At 59.7% G+C, this 17658-nt stretch overlaps 2 protein-coding genes across 2 annotated transcripts in view; one reads left to right on the top strand and one right to left on the bottom strand.

Annotated features, from left to right (window-relative positions):
- Positions 1-1789, top strand: part of LOC114061487 (somatomedin-B and thrombospondin type-1 domain-containing protein-like) — a 3605-nt gene extending 1816 nt beyond the window's left edge. The window contains exons 4-6 of the mRNA XM_027892007.1: positions 585-758; positions 1109-1229; positions 1324-1789. Of these exons, the coding sequence (XP_027747808.1) occupies positions 585-758; positions 1109-1214 (280 nt within the window). The 3' untranslated portion in view covers positions 1215-1229; positions 1324-1789. The remainder of the gene's footprint in view (positions 1-584; positions 759-1108; positions 1230-1323) is intronic.
- Positions 1790-2417: 628 nt separating this feature from the next.
- LOC114061547 (thyroid adenoma-associated protein homolog) lies at positions 2418-15918 on the bottom strand. The gene is made up of 31 exons (XM_027892123.1): positions 15762-15918; positions 15009-15186; positions 14717-14803; positions 14405-14432; positions 13921-14069; positions 13606-13728; positions 13282-13402; positions 12943-13094; positions 12345-12429; positions 11911-12047; positions 11307-11504; positions 10251-10947; positions 10002-10154; positions 9801-9910; positions 9507-9667; positions 9115-9281; positions 8656-8841; positions 8023-8174; positions 7492-7635; positions 7078-7182; positions 6684-6884; positions 6278-6428; positions 5926-6160; positions 5542-5781; positions 5186-5411; positions 4859-5065; positions 4436-4674; positions 4046-4228; positions 3327-3593; positions 3038-3243; positions 2418-2922 (listed from the first exon to the last, which is right to left on the bottom strand). Exons 1-31 carry the CDS (start codon positions 15863-15865, stop codon positions 2651-2653), a joined length of 5664 nt encoding a protein of 1887 aa, XP_027747924.1. The 5' UTR covers positions 15866-15918; the 3' UTR covers positions 2418-2650.
- Between the last annotated feature and the right edge of the window lie 1740 nt (positions 15919-17658).

The following is a 17658-nucleotide window of genomic DNA, read 5'->3' as shown; positions in this document are numbered from 1 at the left end:
CCCCGCTGCCTGTCCTGGGGTGTCTTTAATCATCCACGTGCCCCTCACGGCTGCTCTTCTGCCAGAGGTAGCCAAGATACTCCCCAAGTCCTTCAGCTGGGACTTCAGGGATCCCTGGCGAAGAGCTGGGCTGCCACTGCTGGAGGAGCCCTCTGGGTATGTGTAGGGTTGGGACCCCTCTGTGTCCCCTTGCAGCTGTGGCCCCTTTGCAGTCCTCAGACCCAGGACCTTTTTGTACCCCCCAGCCATTACTCTTTTCCCCACCCTAAACAATGGCCCCATTGCACCTCCATACAAACCCATGGGCCCTTTGCACCCTCCACCCTCAAAGAGCCATTATCCTGCTGCCCTAAACCATGACCCCTTTGTACCCCCTAAACTCATGGCCTCTCTACACCCCCTCAGAGCCAATACCCTTCTCACCTCCCCAACCATGGCCCCTTTTCCCTGCCAAACCCACATCCCCTTTACACCTCCAATCCATCAAAAAACCCCAACCTCTGCCCTACCTTCCAACCACCATTTCCCCTGTTTTTCCCACCATTTCCCCTCTTTTTTTCCCCCCTATTTTCCCCGCTCCCCAGCTCCCCCCTCCCCAGCTACTGCGGCTATTTCCGCCTGACGCAGGTAGGACCCCCCTGCCGTGGGCAAGGCTGGAGCCGCCGGCTTCACCGGGACAAGCGGGTGTGTGTGGAATGCTGGGGGGGCGTGTCCCACCACCGTCCCCACTGCACTGGACATGGGCTGCAAGGAGCCAGGTAGGTGGTAATTTGGGGGGCGACACACCCAAATGGAAGAACATCTTTCCATATCCCTCAAGCACCTACCTTTTACATTCTTAATATATTCATATATAAAACTATTATAATATGTCATAATATGCCATAATATTATAAGATAAATCAATAATGTGGACTATAAATTGGTAATATATAGTATAAAAATAAATATATTTAAATAGAATATTTCAGTTGGAAGGGACCTACAATGATAATCTAGTACAACTGTCAATAGATATTCTTATACATAATATAAAACTACATATACTTTTAAAATTATATTTAATTATTCGTGGCACATCCCAGTTCTCAACAATTTTCCCTTCCAGGACATTCTGGGTGGCTGCCTCTGTGGTGGGGTGTCAGGGCTCGTGGGTGCAGGAGGGGCTGCAGGAGGATTGTGTCTGCTCCCCACCCGCTCTCATCTTCGTGTAGGATCTCCCTGGGAAGGTGAGCTGAGCCACCCTATGGCACCACTCCATGCTGGGGAGGTGGGGGGATGAAATAAAAATGTGGTGTGTTTTATAATTTTATACCTCTGCAGGTTTGCTGCTCACCCTTGGATCTGACTCCCCGTGTTTACCATTAAATACTTTGTTGAAGAACGGGAAGAAAATCCTTCTTATAAAGATTAAAAATAAGGGAATTGCTAAAGCGTGGTGATTAATGGTAGGAGAACATCACAATGAGGTTAAATGTGGGTGAGAAGATGATACAGCAGTGAGATGATGTCATGCTCAGCCATGACATCATGCCATGCAATCAGCTGTCACTGGCAAGCAACATGAGGATGGAGCGTCCTTCATGTGTGTGAGATCACTCCCTGGGGTGAATGTTGGATGAGCTGGGCAGGGTGACTCAGCTTCGTGCTGTGGTTTGCAGACAGGGATGAAACAGAGACACCCAAAACCTGCATGTGGGTGATGGTGCCAGAAGGCGTCCAGTTCCAGCTGTGGGGCTCAGCAGCTCCCACTGGAGGGAACGAGGCTGAACTGGGTGGTGCTGGTGGGGTCCCTGGTCCAGCCATGGCCTGCAGTACCACAGCCTGTGGTGGGAGGATGTGCTGTGCCAGGGCTGGCTCCTGCCAGGCTGGACAAGGGAGGAGGGAGCCCAGGGTGGGGACAGCCCCAGGTCTGGAGGTGGGAAGGAGAGGGCACCTCATGGAATAGCTGCCCCAGCCTCATCCAATGGGACTCTGGCTGCAGGATGGCAACCAACACTCATCCTCTGGGCAGTCCCAGTGCCTGCAGAGGACTGTCAGCTGCCCAGCTCTCTGTGGAATGTAATGAGGAGGGTTCAGCCAGGCATTGGGTTGTCACCTCCCCATCAGCTGCCTATGGCCATGAGGCAGAGTGGCCCCATGGGGCTGAGGGCTGGGCTTAGGATTTGGGGTTCCTCACTGCAGCCAGTGGCTGTTACCCATTCACTGCCTCGGGATGTGTTTGGCTCCTGCTGTCTGTCGCAGCTCCCTCTCACACCACCCTCCTGGGCAGGGAAACTAAAAGGCTTCAACACCAGCAACGTTCTTGGCCTCTTTATTTGGGATGAAATCCCAGGTTGGCCGTGGACGAAAACACTGGTTAAAAAAACAGCATGAGGAGCTGTGAAGGCTCTGGCATGTTGGGCCCCCCTGCCAGCCAGAGCCAAGGGCAGGGATGCCACGGGCACAGGCCAAGGTGATGTTGCACTGGAGTTCTCAGGTGGACATTAGAAAACACTGGGAACAAAGTGAGTGTGTCCTGCACTGTGTGTGTTTCCCCTGAGTTAAACCTCCAAACCTGCAGGCCTGGCTGGTGGCCAGAGAGAGCATCCAGCAGAGAGAGGGATGTGACTGCAGCGTTTCATGTCACAGCGCTGCATGCCAGGAGGTGTCAGGCAGTCCTAGGTGGTGGTCCCAGCTCTCCTGGTGCATTGCCCTGATTGGGCACGGGGGCCAGCCCGTGCTGCACCAGCAGCCCCTGCACGAGCTCCAGTTCCTGCTCCAGCTCCTGGGTGCCACAGTCCAGCCCTGGCACAGTGGTGGCACCTTCCCCCAGTACCTGCAGCACCCGTACCACCAGCCGCGCCCTCACCAGGAGGACGGCCACGGCTGTGTGGAGTTTGGCACAGCCCAGCGCCTTCATCTCCCAGCTGGCAGCAGTCCCTGTGGAGAGAGAGAGGATGAAGGAGCTGCAAGCATGGTGGGTCTCTCAGGGAAGAGCTGGTCTGGGGACAAGGACACCAGCTCGCTTGTCCTGGGGGCTCCACACTCGCCATACCTCGGCTCCAGCAGTGCTTGCAGTACCGCAGTTCCCGCAGCACACCGGGGCCTGTGGCTTCCAGCCAGTGCAGAGCCGAGGCACGGAGTGGGCTGCCAGCGGGCACCTTCTCCAGGAGCTGCATCAGGATGGGGAGCAGCTGCTGTGCCAGGACGGCTGGTTCTGCAAAAACGTTGGGTTCGTCCTCCTTGTACAGGCTGGCAGCTCTGGGGGGAAAGGCAAGGCATGAGTGAAGCCAAGGGCCGGCTCCAGGGTACTCTGCACTCCTCCATACCAGCCCACAGCTCACTTGTTGGCCTCCAGCTCCTCCACAATGCTCCTGAGATCTAAGATGGGGAGGTGCTGCAGCAGTGAGTTGAAGGTCTCAGGGTGCTCCCCGAATTCTCCCAGAAGGAGCTGCAGGAGGCTCTGGAGCCCCACGTTGTCCTGCACAAAGGTGCAGCCATCTCGGAGTGGCTCCCTGGGGTTCTGCCACAGGAGGCTGGCGAAACCTGAGGCCTGGTGCCGGACCTCCCGCTCCTCATCTTGCAGAAGGTGAATGGCCATGTTTATCAGCCTGGAGAAAGGGAAGAGAAGGACACTGCACACAAAGTATCCCAGCCTGCCTGGAGGGGAGGAAGCACTCAGTCTCTGTGAGTCCCTGAGGGACTTTTCTTCTGGACTGTGAAAGGCACAACCAGCACTCAAGAACTTACAGTTTAGGAGGGCAGGGACTATGCCAGGGATTGAGGGACCCAGCAGTGTCATCTGCTGCTCATAAGGGATGGGCTGCTTCTATTAAAATGCCAACCACGCATTTTTTTGTAGGCTGCAAGTTTTTGGGTGCCAGTGACTTTTGAATGAGTGGGGTTTTCTTCAATGAGTTTTTTGCAGGGGACACCTTTTTCAGAGTCACACTGGGGCTGCAGGGAGCAGGGCTGCTGGGAACGGGGCTGCAGCCACGGGGCAGCACCGCTCCTGTTAAGTGCAGTGTCCTGTTAAGTCCCCGGGGATGGGCTCAGGACCTACCGCAGAGCCACGGGGACCAGCGAGGGCCGGGCAGCTCGCAGGGATCGCCGCACCACAGCGGCCCCCGCCGTCTGCAGGGAGCGGGCGGCCGCCAGCCGCAGCACCTCGCACGAAGCAGAGCGGCTGCACTCCTCCAGCGCCGTGCACCAGCGCTCCACCAGCCGGCCGTCCTCGTCCCCGAACCTGCCAGAGGCCAGGGAAGGAGAGGGAATTCAGGCACACCTTCCCGCTTCAGCCGGGGGAACAGAGTCCACCAGCGGCGCTGAGATCGCAGGACCCAGGAGCAAAGCTGTGATTTATACAAGTCATGGCTCTGTTTCCAGAGCCATGGACTAAGTCCACTCAGGACTAAGAATCTGCTGGGTGAGTCAGGCAGCAGCAGGGACCTACCAGTGGGTGAGCAGCAGGCTGGCAGCACAAAGCGCCTGGAAGAGGAGGTCGGGGCCAGGACACTCAGCCTCCACCATGTGCAGCAGCATCTCCAGGCATGCTGCCCAGGAGCCCTGGAGCTTATGGGAGGCTTCCTGAGACCATGACGACGGATCTCTGTAAAGATGCAGCAAAGCCTCAAGGTACAATCTCAGGAACTCCTTGTCCCTTCTCTCTCGCAGCACCGACCGCAAGCTGTCCTAGTTGACAACGGGAAAGAAGGTACATGGTTAGTGGTCCCAGCACTGTGGGGTGTCAGCCAGGCAAGTGCCCCACACCCACGCACCCTCAGCCTGGGGAACACTGTGCTTCTCAGGGATCCCATCTGTGTGGTGCACTGGGGACCCCCTGTTTTACTTGGTGACTTTTTGAGCCTTGTCATACCAGCAATGTCAGCCCGAGAGCCTTCTCCAGCTCCTTGCATGTTCCTCCCTCCCTGGCGACCACCCAGCTCAGGATGGCAAGCTGGACATCGGGATTGGGCTGCTGGAGAAGGGAGCAGACAGCAGCAATCTGCTCGCTGCCTGCCAGCCGAGCTGCCTCGCTGCACATGAAGTGGGCCATGGTTTGGTGGAGAACAGCCAAGCCAACCTGCAATAAAAACCAGGATTCCCCTAACACTGCTCAGCCTCGAGTGAGCGGTCCTTGCTCCCCGCCCAGGCTCACTGCCGGTCTGGCCGTGGCCGTGATTTTCCCGGCAGGCAGCGGTACCTGTGGCTCGGCACAGCCTGGCTTTCCCCCCAGCAGGGGGCTGCCCAGCTCGATGCTGATGGAGTCACGGATGTGCCGGGCGAAGCTGGGGCTGAAGGATGCAGGGAGGAGGGCGAGGACCTGGAGGAAGGCGGCGCGGACGAGCGGGCAGCGTTGGGCAGGGGTGAGCAGCCAGCCCCGCTCCTCCAGCTGCAGAGCCACGGGGTGCAGCACCTCGGCCGACAGCCTGTGGGGAGACACGGCCTTACCACGGGCGCAGTGCCGGGCTGGGAGTCCCTTCTGTGGCCAGAAAGCTGTGTCTTGGCACGCAGTGACCACAGGGCCTGCAGGTGGGGAGCCAGTCTGGCACCACGCACCCCCCGGTGCCCGTGGCAGAGGCCAGCAGTGCCCGCATCTGCAGCAGGTGCCCGTGGACAGCGTTGTGCGAGCAGATCCGTTCAGGTGCCGTGGGGAGCTGCCGGGCGAGCTGCAGGAGGAGCCCACGGCGCTGGGGCGGTGGGACAACAGGCACCAGGGCCTTGGCAGCCATCGCTCGCACGGCGTAGATTGGGCTCTCTGCCAGTCCCAGCAGCGGCCCCAGGAAGGGAGCAGAGAGGCTGTGGAGCAAAAAGGCACCATGTGGTGATGCTCTAGTCAGAGCAAAACCCCCTGAGAGCCAGGGCCACCCCCACCAGCACAGGATCCCCTCCCACTTTAGGAGCCCTTGGTTGAGGCAGAGCATCTTCACTGCCCCCCCCTACCTGCTGGAACCATCAGCACCAGGATGCAGCTGGGCCAGGAGGGTGAGGATGGCGTGGAGCGCAGGATGCAGGCGGGGCCCCCCTTGCGTGGGCGTTGTGGCCACCCTGAGCTCATCCAGCAGCACAGCGCCCAGCTTTGGGTGCTGCCCGAGGAAGGCAGGCAGGCTCACCCCCTCCGCTGGGCAGCCCTCCCCGTGGCTCCGGGGCTGCCCCAGCAGCCGGGACGTGAGGGCGCCTGCAGGGACAGGGAACGCAGCGTCAGGTCCCATCCAATCCTGCCTGACCCCTGCACTTCACCCCAGCGGGGCTCTGAAACCCGGGGGGTGTGGGATCTCTCCCTGTCAGTACTCACTGAAGAGCTGGATGGCCGCGTTCCTCATGGCCCAGCACGGCGAGCCCAGGCCCCGCAGCGCCAGGGCCATCATGGGTGTGGCGTGGCACAGCACCGCCCCGCCCAGCCCCGTGCCCCGCACCAGCGTCTGCAGCACGTGGAGGGCACACACCTGGGGAGAGCGAAGGGATCAGCATCATTGGGCAGGGAGGGCATCTGTGCTTCCACGGGAAAGAAAGATGGTGGGAAAAGACAGGGGAGCCAAGGGGTCAGTGCTGGGCTGGGCAGCACGGTCAGGGCTGTGGGTTTTTGCTCACTCTGAGGTCTCCATGCCAGCACCGGGTACCCAGCGCGGCTCCCTTCAGGGGACCTTGTGCAGATCGCCCTGTCCCCAATAGGTTCCAGCAGCCAGGAGCCCCACACCCACCTGTGGGAGGTCGAGTGTCTGGTCCCAGTCCTGTGGCAGTGGCGTGGTGGCCAAGGCCAGCAGTGTCTGGATGCAGCGGGTCAGCAGCGGCCGTGCCTGCGCCGGGGCCTCCCCGCTGACTATGCAGAGGAAGAGCATGGGGAAGCCGGCGGCACGGCGCGTGATGGAGCTGCTGCGGGGCCCGCTCAGTGCCTCCAAACCCTGCCAGAGAAACAAAAGCCACCTGAGATATGGCTGGAAACCTGCTGCATGGACCCTGCAGCTGCCCCGCAGTGCCCTGCAGCAGCATCTTGGCTGCCAGAAGGGTGCTTGCCCCAGGGAGTGAGGACACAGGGAAACAACCCTGAGGCTCCCCGGGGCATGAGGGAATCAAGGGGCACAATGAGCACAGTACCTGCTCCAGCATGGCCTGTGGGATGGCCTGCAGCTCTGCATCCAGGTGGTTCAGCAGAGCAGCACAGAACTTGGTGAAGCCCATGCTGCAGCCCTCCACTGCTCCCTGGGGCAGAGCAGTGTCAGGGCTCTGCACCCTAAAGGCTGCACTTGCCAGCCCCCCACAGCCCCAGAAACCTCTTTGCAAAGGGGAAGAAGAAAGCAAGAAGATGTCTTGCTGGTGTGGGGATATGACAGGGTTTGGGACCGGGATCCCAGCCAGGGTCTTCCAGCTGTCCCCACGTCCTGCCCTGAAGCAGACTCTGCCCTGCTCCACTCGCCCTCCCTCCACCCCAGCGAGGCCAGTGCAGGGACAGGGTTGAAGGGGCAGGGACAGGGCTGAAGGGGCAGGCAAGAGGTCAGGACATGCTCTTACCCAGTGCCGGCACCGCAGCAGGATTTCCTGGAACACCCTGCTGGCCATCTGCAGGGTCGGGAGAGGCAGCAGGGGGCCCACATTTGCAGGCAGTGCTGGGGTCAGCAGCAGCTCAGCCAGGCCCCCCAGGAGCAGCCCAATCTCCTGGGAAGAAGAGGAAGGTCAGCCAGATTGGCATAGAGGAGGGTAAGCTGTGAGGCTGTCAGAAAGGAGCTGGGATGAGCAGCTGCAGGGCTGCAACCTGGGTAGTCCAGCTCTGCCACAGCTGGGGGCTGTCAGTGTTTGGGAACCAGCTGGACTTCATAAGCATAAGCAGGGAGGGGAGGTGCTTTTGGGAAGGTTGGTGGTTGCATCGTCCCTGGAAGGGGTGAGGATGTGTGTGAGAGCTCCGAGGTAAGGACAGATTCCCCCATGTTCATCCCCAGTGAGGCTGAATGCCCCAAGGGGAGGTGAAGAGCAGCTGGGGTGGGTGGGATAGTGAGCACCATGCCAGGCTGCCCCTCTCCCACTACCATGGGGAGGGGTACCTACCTTCACTGACACCCAGCAGCATGTCAGGATCAGGCTGTGCTCCTCTGACAGGAGGATTGAGTCCCCCTCCTCTTCCTCCTGCCCTCGGTCCTTCCCCAGCATGATGAGGGAGCCGATGGCATTCCCCATCTCTGCAAATGACGGGGCAGCAGCTGCAAAATGAAAAGCCTTGTCTGAGCAGGGTGGTGTGGGTCAGCAGAAGGGGGTGCTGCTGGGGTTCAGGGGGACCCTAGTGGCTCCTGCTCAGCCATGTGCCCCACTCAGGGCTGCAGCTGCACTTCGCCCACTACTCTTCCAGCTGCTTCCATCTAGCAGGTGCCTTGCTGCTTCTGGAAGGCTTTTGCCTCTACATGCAGTTAAGAAAGGGACCCAAAGCCAGGCATTAGCCATTCTGCTCCTGCAGCTTCCAGGATCCTCTGCCCAACACCTGGAGCATCCTTGCCCAGGTGTCCTGCTTTGGCCTTCACTCCCTGGCCAACCTTCTGTGCCCAGCCCCAGTACTGTCCCCCGCTAGAGACACTGAGACCAAAGCAACTGCATCCACCCAGGTTGGAGGGCTGCTGGGTCAGGAATGGCTGTGATGGAGGTGTCAGTGGTTCCCAGGGCTGGTTTCCCCAATGGGGACATGCTCACCTTGCTCGTTGGCACCGGGGCCTTGCTGGCTCTGCAGAGCACCCAGGAGGAAGGAGGTGATGTCTCTCACCATGGTCACGAGGCGGGTGAGGAGCTCCTGCCAGCTCTGAGCCAACTCTGCTGCCTGCATGGAGACGGCCACCTCCGGCACCTGGAGCAGGCACCTCCGCAGGGCTGCGATGGCTCCTGCAGGACACCCAGCTCTGGTCACTGTGGTGCCAGCACAGCCCTGGCTCTCCTGCCTGGGCCCTTGGCTCATGTGGCTCATGGGCAGGGGAGAGAACAGGGCCCTGCGTGAGGGGCGTGTCGGGCAGAGGGAGTGGCAATACAGGGAAACTGAGGCAAGGATGTGGCACCAGCACACCTGGCCTCAGTCCTGCCTGTACAGTTCCTGCCTGCTCTGATTCCAAGGGACATGCTGCAGGAGCTGCTCCCTGCCCTACCAGGCTGGGGCCGTACCGTGCATGGGTGCAGTGGCCGCTGCCCGCAGCAGGTCCTGACGTGCCACGGTGTACTGGGCTTGCAGCACGTGGAGAAGGTGCTGGGCGAAGCACAGCCCTCGGTTGGGCAGTGTCAGGGCTGCTTCAGCCTCCAGGGCCAGGCTCTTCATGGTGCCACTGTCCGACCTGGGGCAAGAGGCAGACACTGCTGTGAGTACCAGGGAGTTTCCTGCTCATTTTGTGCCATGAGGTTCCTTCCTCCCCTGGTGCAGGCTCCTGTGCCCCAACCCTCCCCACTGCAAGGCTGTTGCAAACACCAGCCATCGCTGCCCTGAGCTACCAACATAGACTGGTGAGGCACCAGTGCTGGCAGTGCACTCTCGGGGGGAGGGAGGGGCCAGGAGCTCATACTTCTGCAGGATGGTCTTCATTAGCACAGCTCCAGCTTCAGCCTCCTGCACTCGGGGGCTGCCCAGGGTGTCCTGGGCCAGCTGGAAGAGTGCCAGGGCGATGGGCTCGGGGAATGTAGCAGGGAAGTAGCGGACAAGCAGCTCCGAGGCCAAGTCTCTGATCTGCCAGGACAGAGAAGAGGTAGGGGGAAAGTGGGACATGGGAGGAGGGAAAGCATGGTTGGCTTCCCCTCTGAGCATGCTCGAGGGCAAGGTAGGCATCTTTATGACCTCGTCTTGTCTTTAGGAGGCTCACCTCGTTAGTGCTGTCTTGCAAGCAGCTCAGCAGTGCCAACAAATTGGGCTGGGAGAAGAAGTCCCAGCAGCCTCTCTGCTTGGCATAGCTCAGCAGTGTGGCCATGGTCCCTGTGGTGGGGACATGTGGCAGTGGAATGGTATCGTCAGGGATCATCCCCACAGCCCAGGGTGATACTCCAGGCAAGTCTCCCATACTCACGTGGGGGCTGGCCTTTCTTCCTGTCGGGGCTCCAGGTGTCTGTGCAGGTCTCCAGAACAGCAGCCAGGAGGAGCAGAGCAGTCTTTTTCCTCTGGTAGTTGGAGCCTGGGCTGAGTGAGGCAATACTGAGCTGCAGCAGCCACTCCACGAAGCCTGCAGGCAGAGATCAGGGCAGTGAGGGATGCCGGGCTGGGCACCCACGTGTGGATCCCCCAGGGCTGTGATGGAGGTGCTGGGTGGCCGCCTCACCTACTGCCTGGTTGAGCTGCCCAGCTCCCTGTCCTGGCTCGATGCCTCGTGGCACCTTCCCCCGCAGCTGTGCCAGTGAGCTGTCCCGCAGCCGCACCAGCGCCTTCCTCACCGCTGCCTGCAGCAGCTGCCGGAACGAGGAGGAGTCGCAGTTGAGGTTGAGGGGCAGGAACTCCCTCAGCAGCTGCATCTCGGTGCTTGACAGGGGCTGGTTGGTGCTGGGGCTGCAGCAGAGGAGGCTCAGTGCTGCCAGCCGAATGCCCTCCTCGCGGGCGCCCAGGCAGCAGGAGAGCCGCTCCAGAGCCTCGTCCTGCAGCGGCAGAGCCCCCGCCACGCTCTTCTGTGCCTTCAGCAGCGAGACCCAAGCCTGGAGTGACGCCGTGTCCCGGCCACCAAACTGGACGGCCAGCGGCTCCTGGGTGGCCGGGAGCTGCCGGAGGGTCCAGGCGAGGAGGTGGTTGGCAGCGTTGCTCTGCAGGATGGGCAGGGGAGAGCGCAGGGCCTGGGAGAGCAGGGGTAGCCAGCACAGTGCCCAGCGCTCCGCCAGAGCCGCCTCTGTGCCCCGCTGCCCATCCTGCCACTCGCTGCACTGCTGCCGCACCAGCACCTTGTACACCTCGGCAGCAGCAGGACACAGGTGGTTGGTGGAGAGGCAGCTCAGGAGGTGCTGCGGGAGGTCCGGGTAGGCATCCAGCACCTGGGAGAAAGGCAGGTGATCCTCATCTCCCTGTCAGGCTGAGAGCTGCATATGGCAGGGGCAGATCTGGGTACAGACCGCACTGCGGTCACCCCTGGCACTGACCACCTCAAGCTGCTCTTGGCCAGCTTTAGGTGGGCACCAACAGGCAAAGCTTCCCCTCCCACTGGCACTCCCCAGGGATGCACTGCTGTAGCTCACTACCTGAGGGTGATGCTATAACAGCCCCCCTGGGTGGGAAGGCTGCCTGCCCACATGGTGGAGCTGGGTAGAAGGTGACAGGCAGTGGACAGAGGCTGAGCCTCCCTGGCAGCAGTGCCAGCTGGGACCAAGCCTCCCTGTTCCCCCACCTTCCCTACCTGCTGGCTGCCCATGTAGGGGACGATGGCACACAGGGGCACGTATCTTGCTTTAATCTGCCACGGCATTGAAACCACCCTCTGCAGCATCTGTCGGTAGAGGGATCTCTCCTGGTCCTGGAAGTGCTGGCACTCAAGGTGGTGGATCTCCAGGAGCAGTCGGAAGGAGCTGTGGATGAACTCAGACACCCCTTCCACCTGCAGGAGAAGGACAGCAAACACAAGAGGTTAAGGTGGGCTCCCTCTCCTGTCTTGATTTTCCATGGCTGTGGACTTTCTGTCCTGGCTGGTAACCCTGGGGTTAGGAGCTGGGGATATGGGGATGGCAGGCAGTGAGCCAGCACTTTGGACAGGTTGGGACTGTGCTGGTCAGTGCTGCCCTAGGGCAGGTGAAACACTGGGACATGGGCCTGCAGAGCCTGTGTGTGACAAGTGCCACGAACTCAGCAGAGTGGATGCCCCTGCCCTGGCAGCCACAGGCCAGGGGGTGTGTTCAGCTGAAGCAGGCAGGGGTGTGCTATGGGCTGGGGACAGCAGCTGTGCCGGCTGAAGGAAGGGCTGTTCCTGGCTGCCATGGTATGGCCCTTTGGCACCCTGGCCTTACCGGGGTCTCAGCATTGTCCCACAGCAGCTGGGTGACCTGCTGGAGCAACTCGGTGTCCTGGGCCAGGATGCGGGTCCCCGTCAGGTGCCAGATGGCAGGAAGGCTCTCCCGCAGGCGCTGCAGCCACAGGGCACAGGCTGCCAAAGCAGAGAGCTCTGCTGCAGCCCTTGCCCCCAAACTCACCTGCAGCACAGCTGGGAACTGAGGCTTAAGGACCCCTTGTGCAGGAGCAGCAGTTCCCCTGTTAGGTAATGAGAGCCCCATAGGGTGTCCACAGGGCTGGAGCAGAAATTATCAGCAGTGTCCAAACCAGCTACCAAGATCCAGAAAAGCATCTTTCCAGGGAAAAGATAAAGCACATGGGAGCTCTACGCACCACGAGCACAGTGAACTTTTCAAACCTCCCCACTGTGGCAGGGAGGTTCACCTCCTACCTTGGAAGCAGTAGTAGTGGCAATCCTTTTGCTCCTTGGTGAGGGCACACACAGCGGGAAAGACCACATCCACCAGCAGACAGGCCTGTGGGAGCACAGTGGCTCAGGAACAGGCAGGTGCAGGGACAGGCTTTCCAGGGTGAGAAAACCCTGCTGTGAGACAGGCAAGGATTGTTGCCTGGCTCTCCTGCTCTTTCAGCAGCTTATTGCTCACTTTCACTCCCTGCCTGAAAGTCCTCAGCTTCTGAGGACTTGGGAAAGGCTGGAGATGGGCAGAGCTGGAGGCTGTGCTCTGCAGGGGCAGCTCTGGCTTTATCCCATGGGACCATGGGCTGAAACACCGCTTTGCTTGTGCAGGGACTACTTTTGGCACTGCTTGGTTTCTCAGTCCTCCAGGAGAAGGAAATCCCTGCTCAGATGTCTTTGCAAAAAGCAAATTCCTGTCTAATTTGCTGTGCTCAGTGGGATGCACAGAGCTGCTGGTGTGGAGCAGTGCAGTCTGGCTGTGTCCCCCAGGGATCTACATCCCCCATCAGAGGCTGCCAGCTCTCTCCAAGGGCTCTCTTGAGCCCTGGCTGCTGGGTTTGAGCTCTCCTACCTTGTGAGGGAAGCTCTCCAGCTGGCAGCTGAGGATGTCCGTCTTGCAGCATGTCAGCAAACCTCTGGTGAGCACCAGCTTCTCCAGCCCATCTGGTTCCAGGACAGGGGGGACCTCCACTGCCAGCTCCCCAAACTTCAGCTCCCCATTGCCTGGTGGAAAACGGCTGCACTGGATGGCAGGAAGGTGGCAAAGCCAAATGCTGCCCTGAGGGCAACTACTCTGGCTCACCCCAGAGTGGCCATGGGAGATGGCTGGAGGCAGCTGGGGCTCCCAGACCCTGAGAGACAGACACAGCAGAGTCTGGCTTAGCACCAGCCTCTGTCCCCTCACACCCACCTTGGCTAGGGAGCTGGAACAGGGTCAGCATGGCGCTGGCCCCACGCTGGGGCTGTGGGGCCGTGTTCACCAGCATGCTCAGGGCTGTGCCTGCCAGCAGCCTCGTGTCCTTGTTCGGGGCCTGGACTCGCAGGGGAGGCAAAGGCACAACTCAAACCACCCTTTAAGACCAAACCCCATTTAACTGCCACCTCAGACATGCCAGACACTGGGCTGCCTCTTCAGGCTTCCCTTGGGAAGGGGAATGGGGAAAGCACCTAGGAAGGATGGCATTGCTCTGCTCCCTGGGATAGGCAGCTCTATCCCTCTCAGAGCCTTACACACCTTCCCCCAGGCCACCTCCAGCAGCAGTCCTAAGAGGTTCTGCAGGGTCTCACTCTTCCCCTCTGTGCTCCACACCAGGGGGACCACGTCCTTTGGCAGCGTCTGGAAGAGCTGGAGGCAGGCCTGGAGCAGCAGGAGGGACGGGTGCCACAGGGATGGCCATCAGTATCCCTCACCTCCAAAAAAGCAGTGATGTCCCCGGAAAGGCCATTTGAAGCGGCTCGATGTGTTACACCCCTCCTGGACACTGCTGCCAGTGCCCAGCCAGTCCCTGCAGGTACTGATCCTTCTCCTGCTCCAAAATCCAGCTCTTACCTTGATGCCCAGGTAGCCCCAGGTGCTGCTGGGTGCGGGCTGGCTCTGCAGCACCCAGCGCAGGGTGCTGGCCAGGCGCTGCAGCAGCAGGGCCAGGTTCTCCCGCCAGTGCTGCCGGCCCAGGCTGCTCTCCTCCAGGAACATGCACACTGCGGGCAAGGGGACAGCATCAGTGCCCTCCCAGCGCTGTGCTCACAGCCAGCCCTGCTCCCCCGGCTCAGCCAAGGGCTGCAGTGCTGGTAGGTGAGGTGGGAACGGGGCTGGGATGACGGGGATGCTTTGGCTTGTCCGGTTTTCAGCCGTCCCAGATGGGTGGGCAGAGAATTTGGTGCTGTTGGGACCTCTGCAGAGATCCCACGGATGTGGCTGATCCCTGCTCCCTCTCCCATGAGTGCAGAGGACCCAGGCTGGGTGGGCAGGGGATGTCCCACGCACAGGTGGTGTGGGCTGGAGAGCCCCCAGAGGGGAAGGAACAGAGACTGACCTGACTGAAGGTCCTCAGGAGACAGCACCTGTAGGGGCAGAAGGACAGCTTGTCCCACCTGATGCCATGTTGGGGCTCAGTGCCTTGGACAGGAGGGTCCTGCCTGCACCAGAAGCTGCCTCAGGGATGAGCAAAGGGCTGGTGTGATGGGCAGCCACATGTTGCCAGCTGCAACCAAGGGCAAATCCACAGAATGGTGGGAAGTGAAACGAAGGACCCCAAGCAACCCTAACCAGGAGGTCCCTGTCACATGGCCTCCACCCAAGCCCCCGTGAAAGTCAGTGCTTTCCCACACAGCTGGGGTTCTCTCACCTCTCCCTGCAGTGCCAGGCCAGCCAGCAGTGTGCCCACCTCCTGGGCCAGGAGGGCTTCCTTTCCCACCGCCAGCTGGGTCAACATCTGCTGGGAGACACCCTGAGTCAGCCACTGTGCCCGGACCCCCAGGAGACACCAGCTTCAGAGTGCCACCAGGAGAGCCTGCAGCATCTCCGGCAAGGATGCTCTGCTCCAGAGCTGTGCCAGGGGCAGGCAGAGCGGAGCAAGACCTTGCACTTATGGCCAATAGCTGCTCTGAAGTCGCAGCCCAGCCGGTTGTGTTACGGACCTGTTCTAGTTTCTGGAAGGAGCTGGAGCTGCTGGTTGCCCCCATCTGGAAAGCCAGGATGCAGCGGAGCAGGGGTCGTGCCTCTGCTTCACCCAGTGCCTGCAGATCCTCGCTCAGCACCCGTGTCAGCAGCAGAGCCTCCTCCAGGTGCTTCTCTTTGCATCTCTTCGCAGTACTCCTGGAACAGCACAGGGATGTGGTGAGGATACCCTGGCTCCGTGGAGGTTATAGTGGGGGGGATACCCTGGCTCAGTGGAGTCTGGGGTGGGAGTGTCCCAGATCAGTGGGGATTGGGGTGGGGGTGCCCCAACTTGATTTGGATTGGGTCAGAGTGCCCCAGCTTGGTAAGTGTCAGGGTTGGAGAGCCCCATCTTGTGAAGCTCCCCTCTTCCAACTGCACTCAGCATTGCACTGGGGAAAGCGGGGATCGGCTGGGGGAAACGACACGAACTCCTCAAAGGTTAGAGCCTGCAAACCCTTTGTGGGGTGGGGCGAGTGGTGCAGAAGGACACGAAAAATCCTAGAGGCTGCTGCCCTGCTGCTATAAAGCAGGCTGGAAGGGATTAGGGACACGTGGGGGTCGGGTACCGACCCTCTAACACTCCCTCCCTGCCGACCCGCGCCGGGGGGATGCTCGGGGGGATGCCGAGATCCGCGCCGGGCGATGCACGGGGGCTCCACACCGGGGGTTCCCCGACGGACCCGCAACCGGGGGGATACCGGGAGCTCCCTCCCCGGGGCCCGCGGTCTTACCCCGCGAACTGGCGCAGGCAGCGCAGGCAGGACAGCACCGGCGGGGCGATGCCCAGAGTCCCGTAGAAGGCGGCGCAGGCCTGCGCCTCCCGCTCCGCTCCCATGGCCGGGAGCGCCACAGACCATAGAGCTCTCCGGAGCTCGGGCGGGCTCCGCCGGGCTCAGCGGCCCCCCCTAGCGCTGTCCCCCGGCCCGCCGGGCACCGCCGGGCACCGCCGGGCACCGCGGGGCTCCCGGCAGCGCCGCTCGGGAGGAGGGATGCGCGCCAAGCCGAATCCTTCATCCCGATGCTGGACCCACCGCCGGCGACATCCAGGGGTTGAGAATCATCATCATCATCATCATCATCATCATCATCATCATCATCATCATCATCATCATCATCATCATCATCCCAAACTGTTTCCACAGCCAGTTAAAAGGGAGACACCCCAGAGTGGCTGAAAACCAGGGAGGTGGTGCTGCCTGCCGAGCACAGAGGGATTTGGTCAGTGTGAGGTGGTGTGAGATCTCTGAAGTGCCCCCTGGAATGCATCAGGGTGAAGCAGTTGTCTCATTCCACCGCGGTTCATTGCAGAGGAGGAGGTTTGGTACTCCACAGTCCTCCTGCTGTACCATGGGTACCCTCTCTGGTAGCCAGCATCCCTACTAGCCAGCATTCCTAGTAGTAGCACCACTAATAACACCAGTACCCAGTGAAGAGGCTCCACTTCTTCTTGCGGGATGAAATGGCCTTTGGAGAGAGAGAAACAGATTTATGATAAAACTAGATGTTAATTACCATAAAATCCAAATTATTTTATTTGCATTCTTTTTGTCAGTTGGCAGAGGGGTTGAATTATTTTAATAGGCATGATTTAAAGCTACCTTGCAAACCAAACCATTCCGTGACTCCATTATTTCTGTGTTTTTGTTAAACATAGTTTTTAGCACCTGGCTAATGCATCCCACTGAATTTCAGCTATCCAGAGAGTGCTTCTTGGCTTTGACTTCAAAGGCTTGTTTTTACCCTGTGTTGTTTCTCACAGTGGCACTGGGGTGAGCGATGGGCATCGGCTGCTGATGCCACTGGATGAGCCAGTGTCACAGGCAACCTAGGAAAACCGGCTGGGATGCACCTGTGGCTGCACTGGGTGGCCAGGAGGATGCTGAGATGTGGCTCCCTGGGCGAGAACTGCACTTGGGGATGGAGAGCACCCAGCCTGTAGTTCTTGGCAGCATTTGTCAGCAACATTCATCTCTGTTCTGCTGTGAAACAGCCCAGGATTTGTCCCAGGTAAGGCAAAGGAGGTCACATCCCTCAGACCTGATTCTCTGTTCCCTGAGCACCATGGCCACCCCACAGAGATGAGAAGGGAATGGGGAGAAGCACTACCAAACCAGAGCTCCCACAGGTGCCAGCACCCAGGTTGGGGCAAGGCAGAGGAGGGTGCTCCCATGTTGTAGGGTTACCAGTGCTCCTGTTCCCATCCCCTTGTGCTGCCTGCAGAAAGGAGAGGCAAGGGAGGGAAAAGGGGATTTTTTTCTTGTTTCACCATAGGAAGGATTTTCAAACCCTATAAATTCACTTTTGACAAGTGAACAGCTAAAGCAGATTAACCTTTTTGCTAATCCTCTATAATGGCTTTGGAATCTCCTTAACCAATAAGAAAATGATAAGAGCCTGTTTCTTTTCTTTTTATCTATATCTATATTGTCCTCTCTTGTCTGCATTTTTTTCCTTGCTTGTTTTATTTTCCTTTCCTTTTCTAATATGAAATAGCCCGGTGATCCTATCTCCCAGAGGCTCAGTAAACAGAACATCAAAAATCCCTTTCCTTTATTCCTCTCTGGTAACAGGGTGCAGAGAAGTGTCTGCCGATTGGGATTTGATTACCAGCAGCTATCAAAAGTCTCT

This window comes from Empidonax traillii, unplaced genomic scaffold (assembly GCF_003031625.1).
Source record: "Empidonax traillii isolate 1590-97213 ecotype Southwest subspecies unplaced genomic scaffold, ASM303162v1 scaffold338:size1951571, whole genome shotgun sequence".
Lineage (NCBI taxonomy): Eukaryota > Metazoa > Chordata > Aves > Passeriformes > Tyrannidae > Empidonax > Empidonax traillii.
Note: the sequence above shows the minus strand (reverse complement) of the source record. Positions and strands in the feature narration are given on the sequence as shown.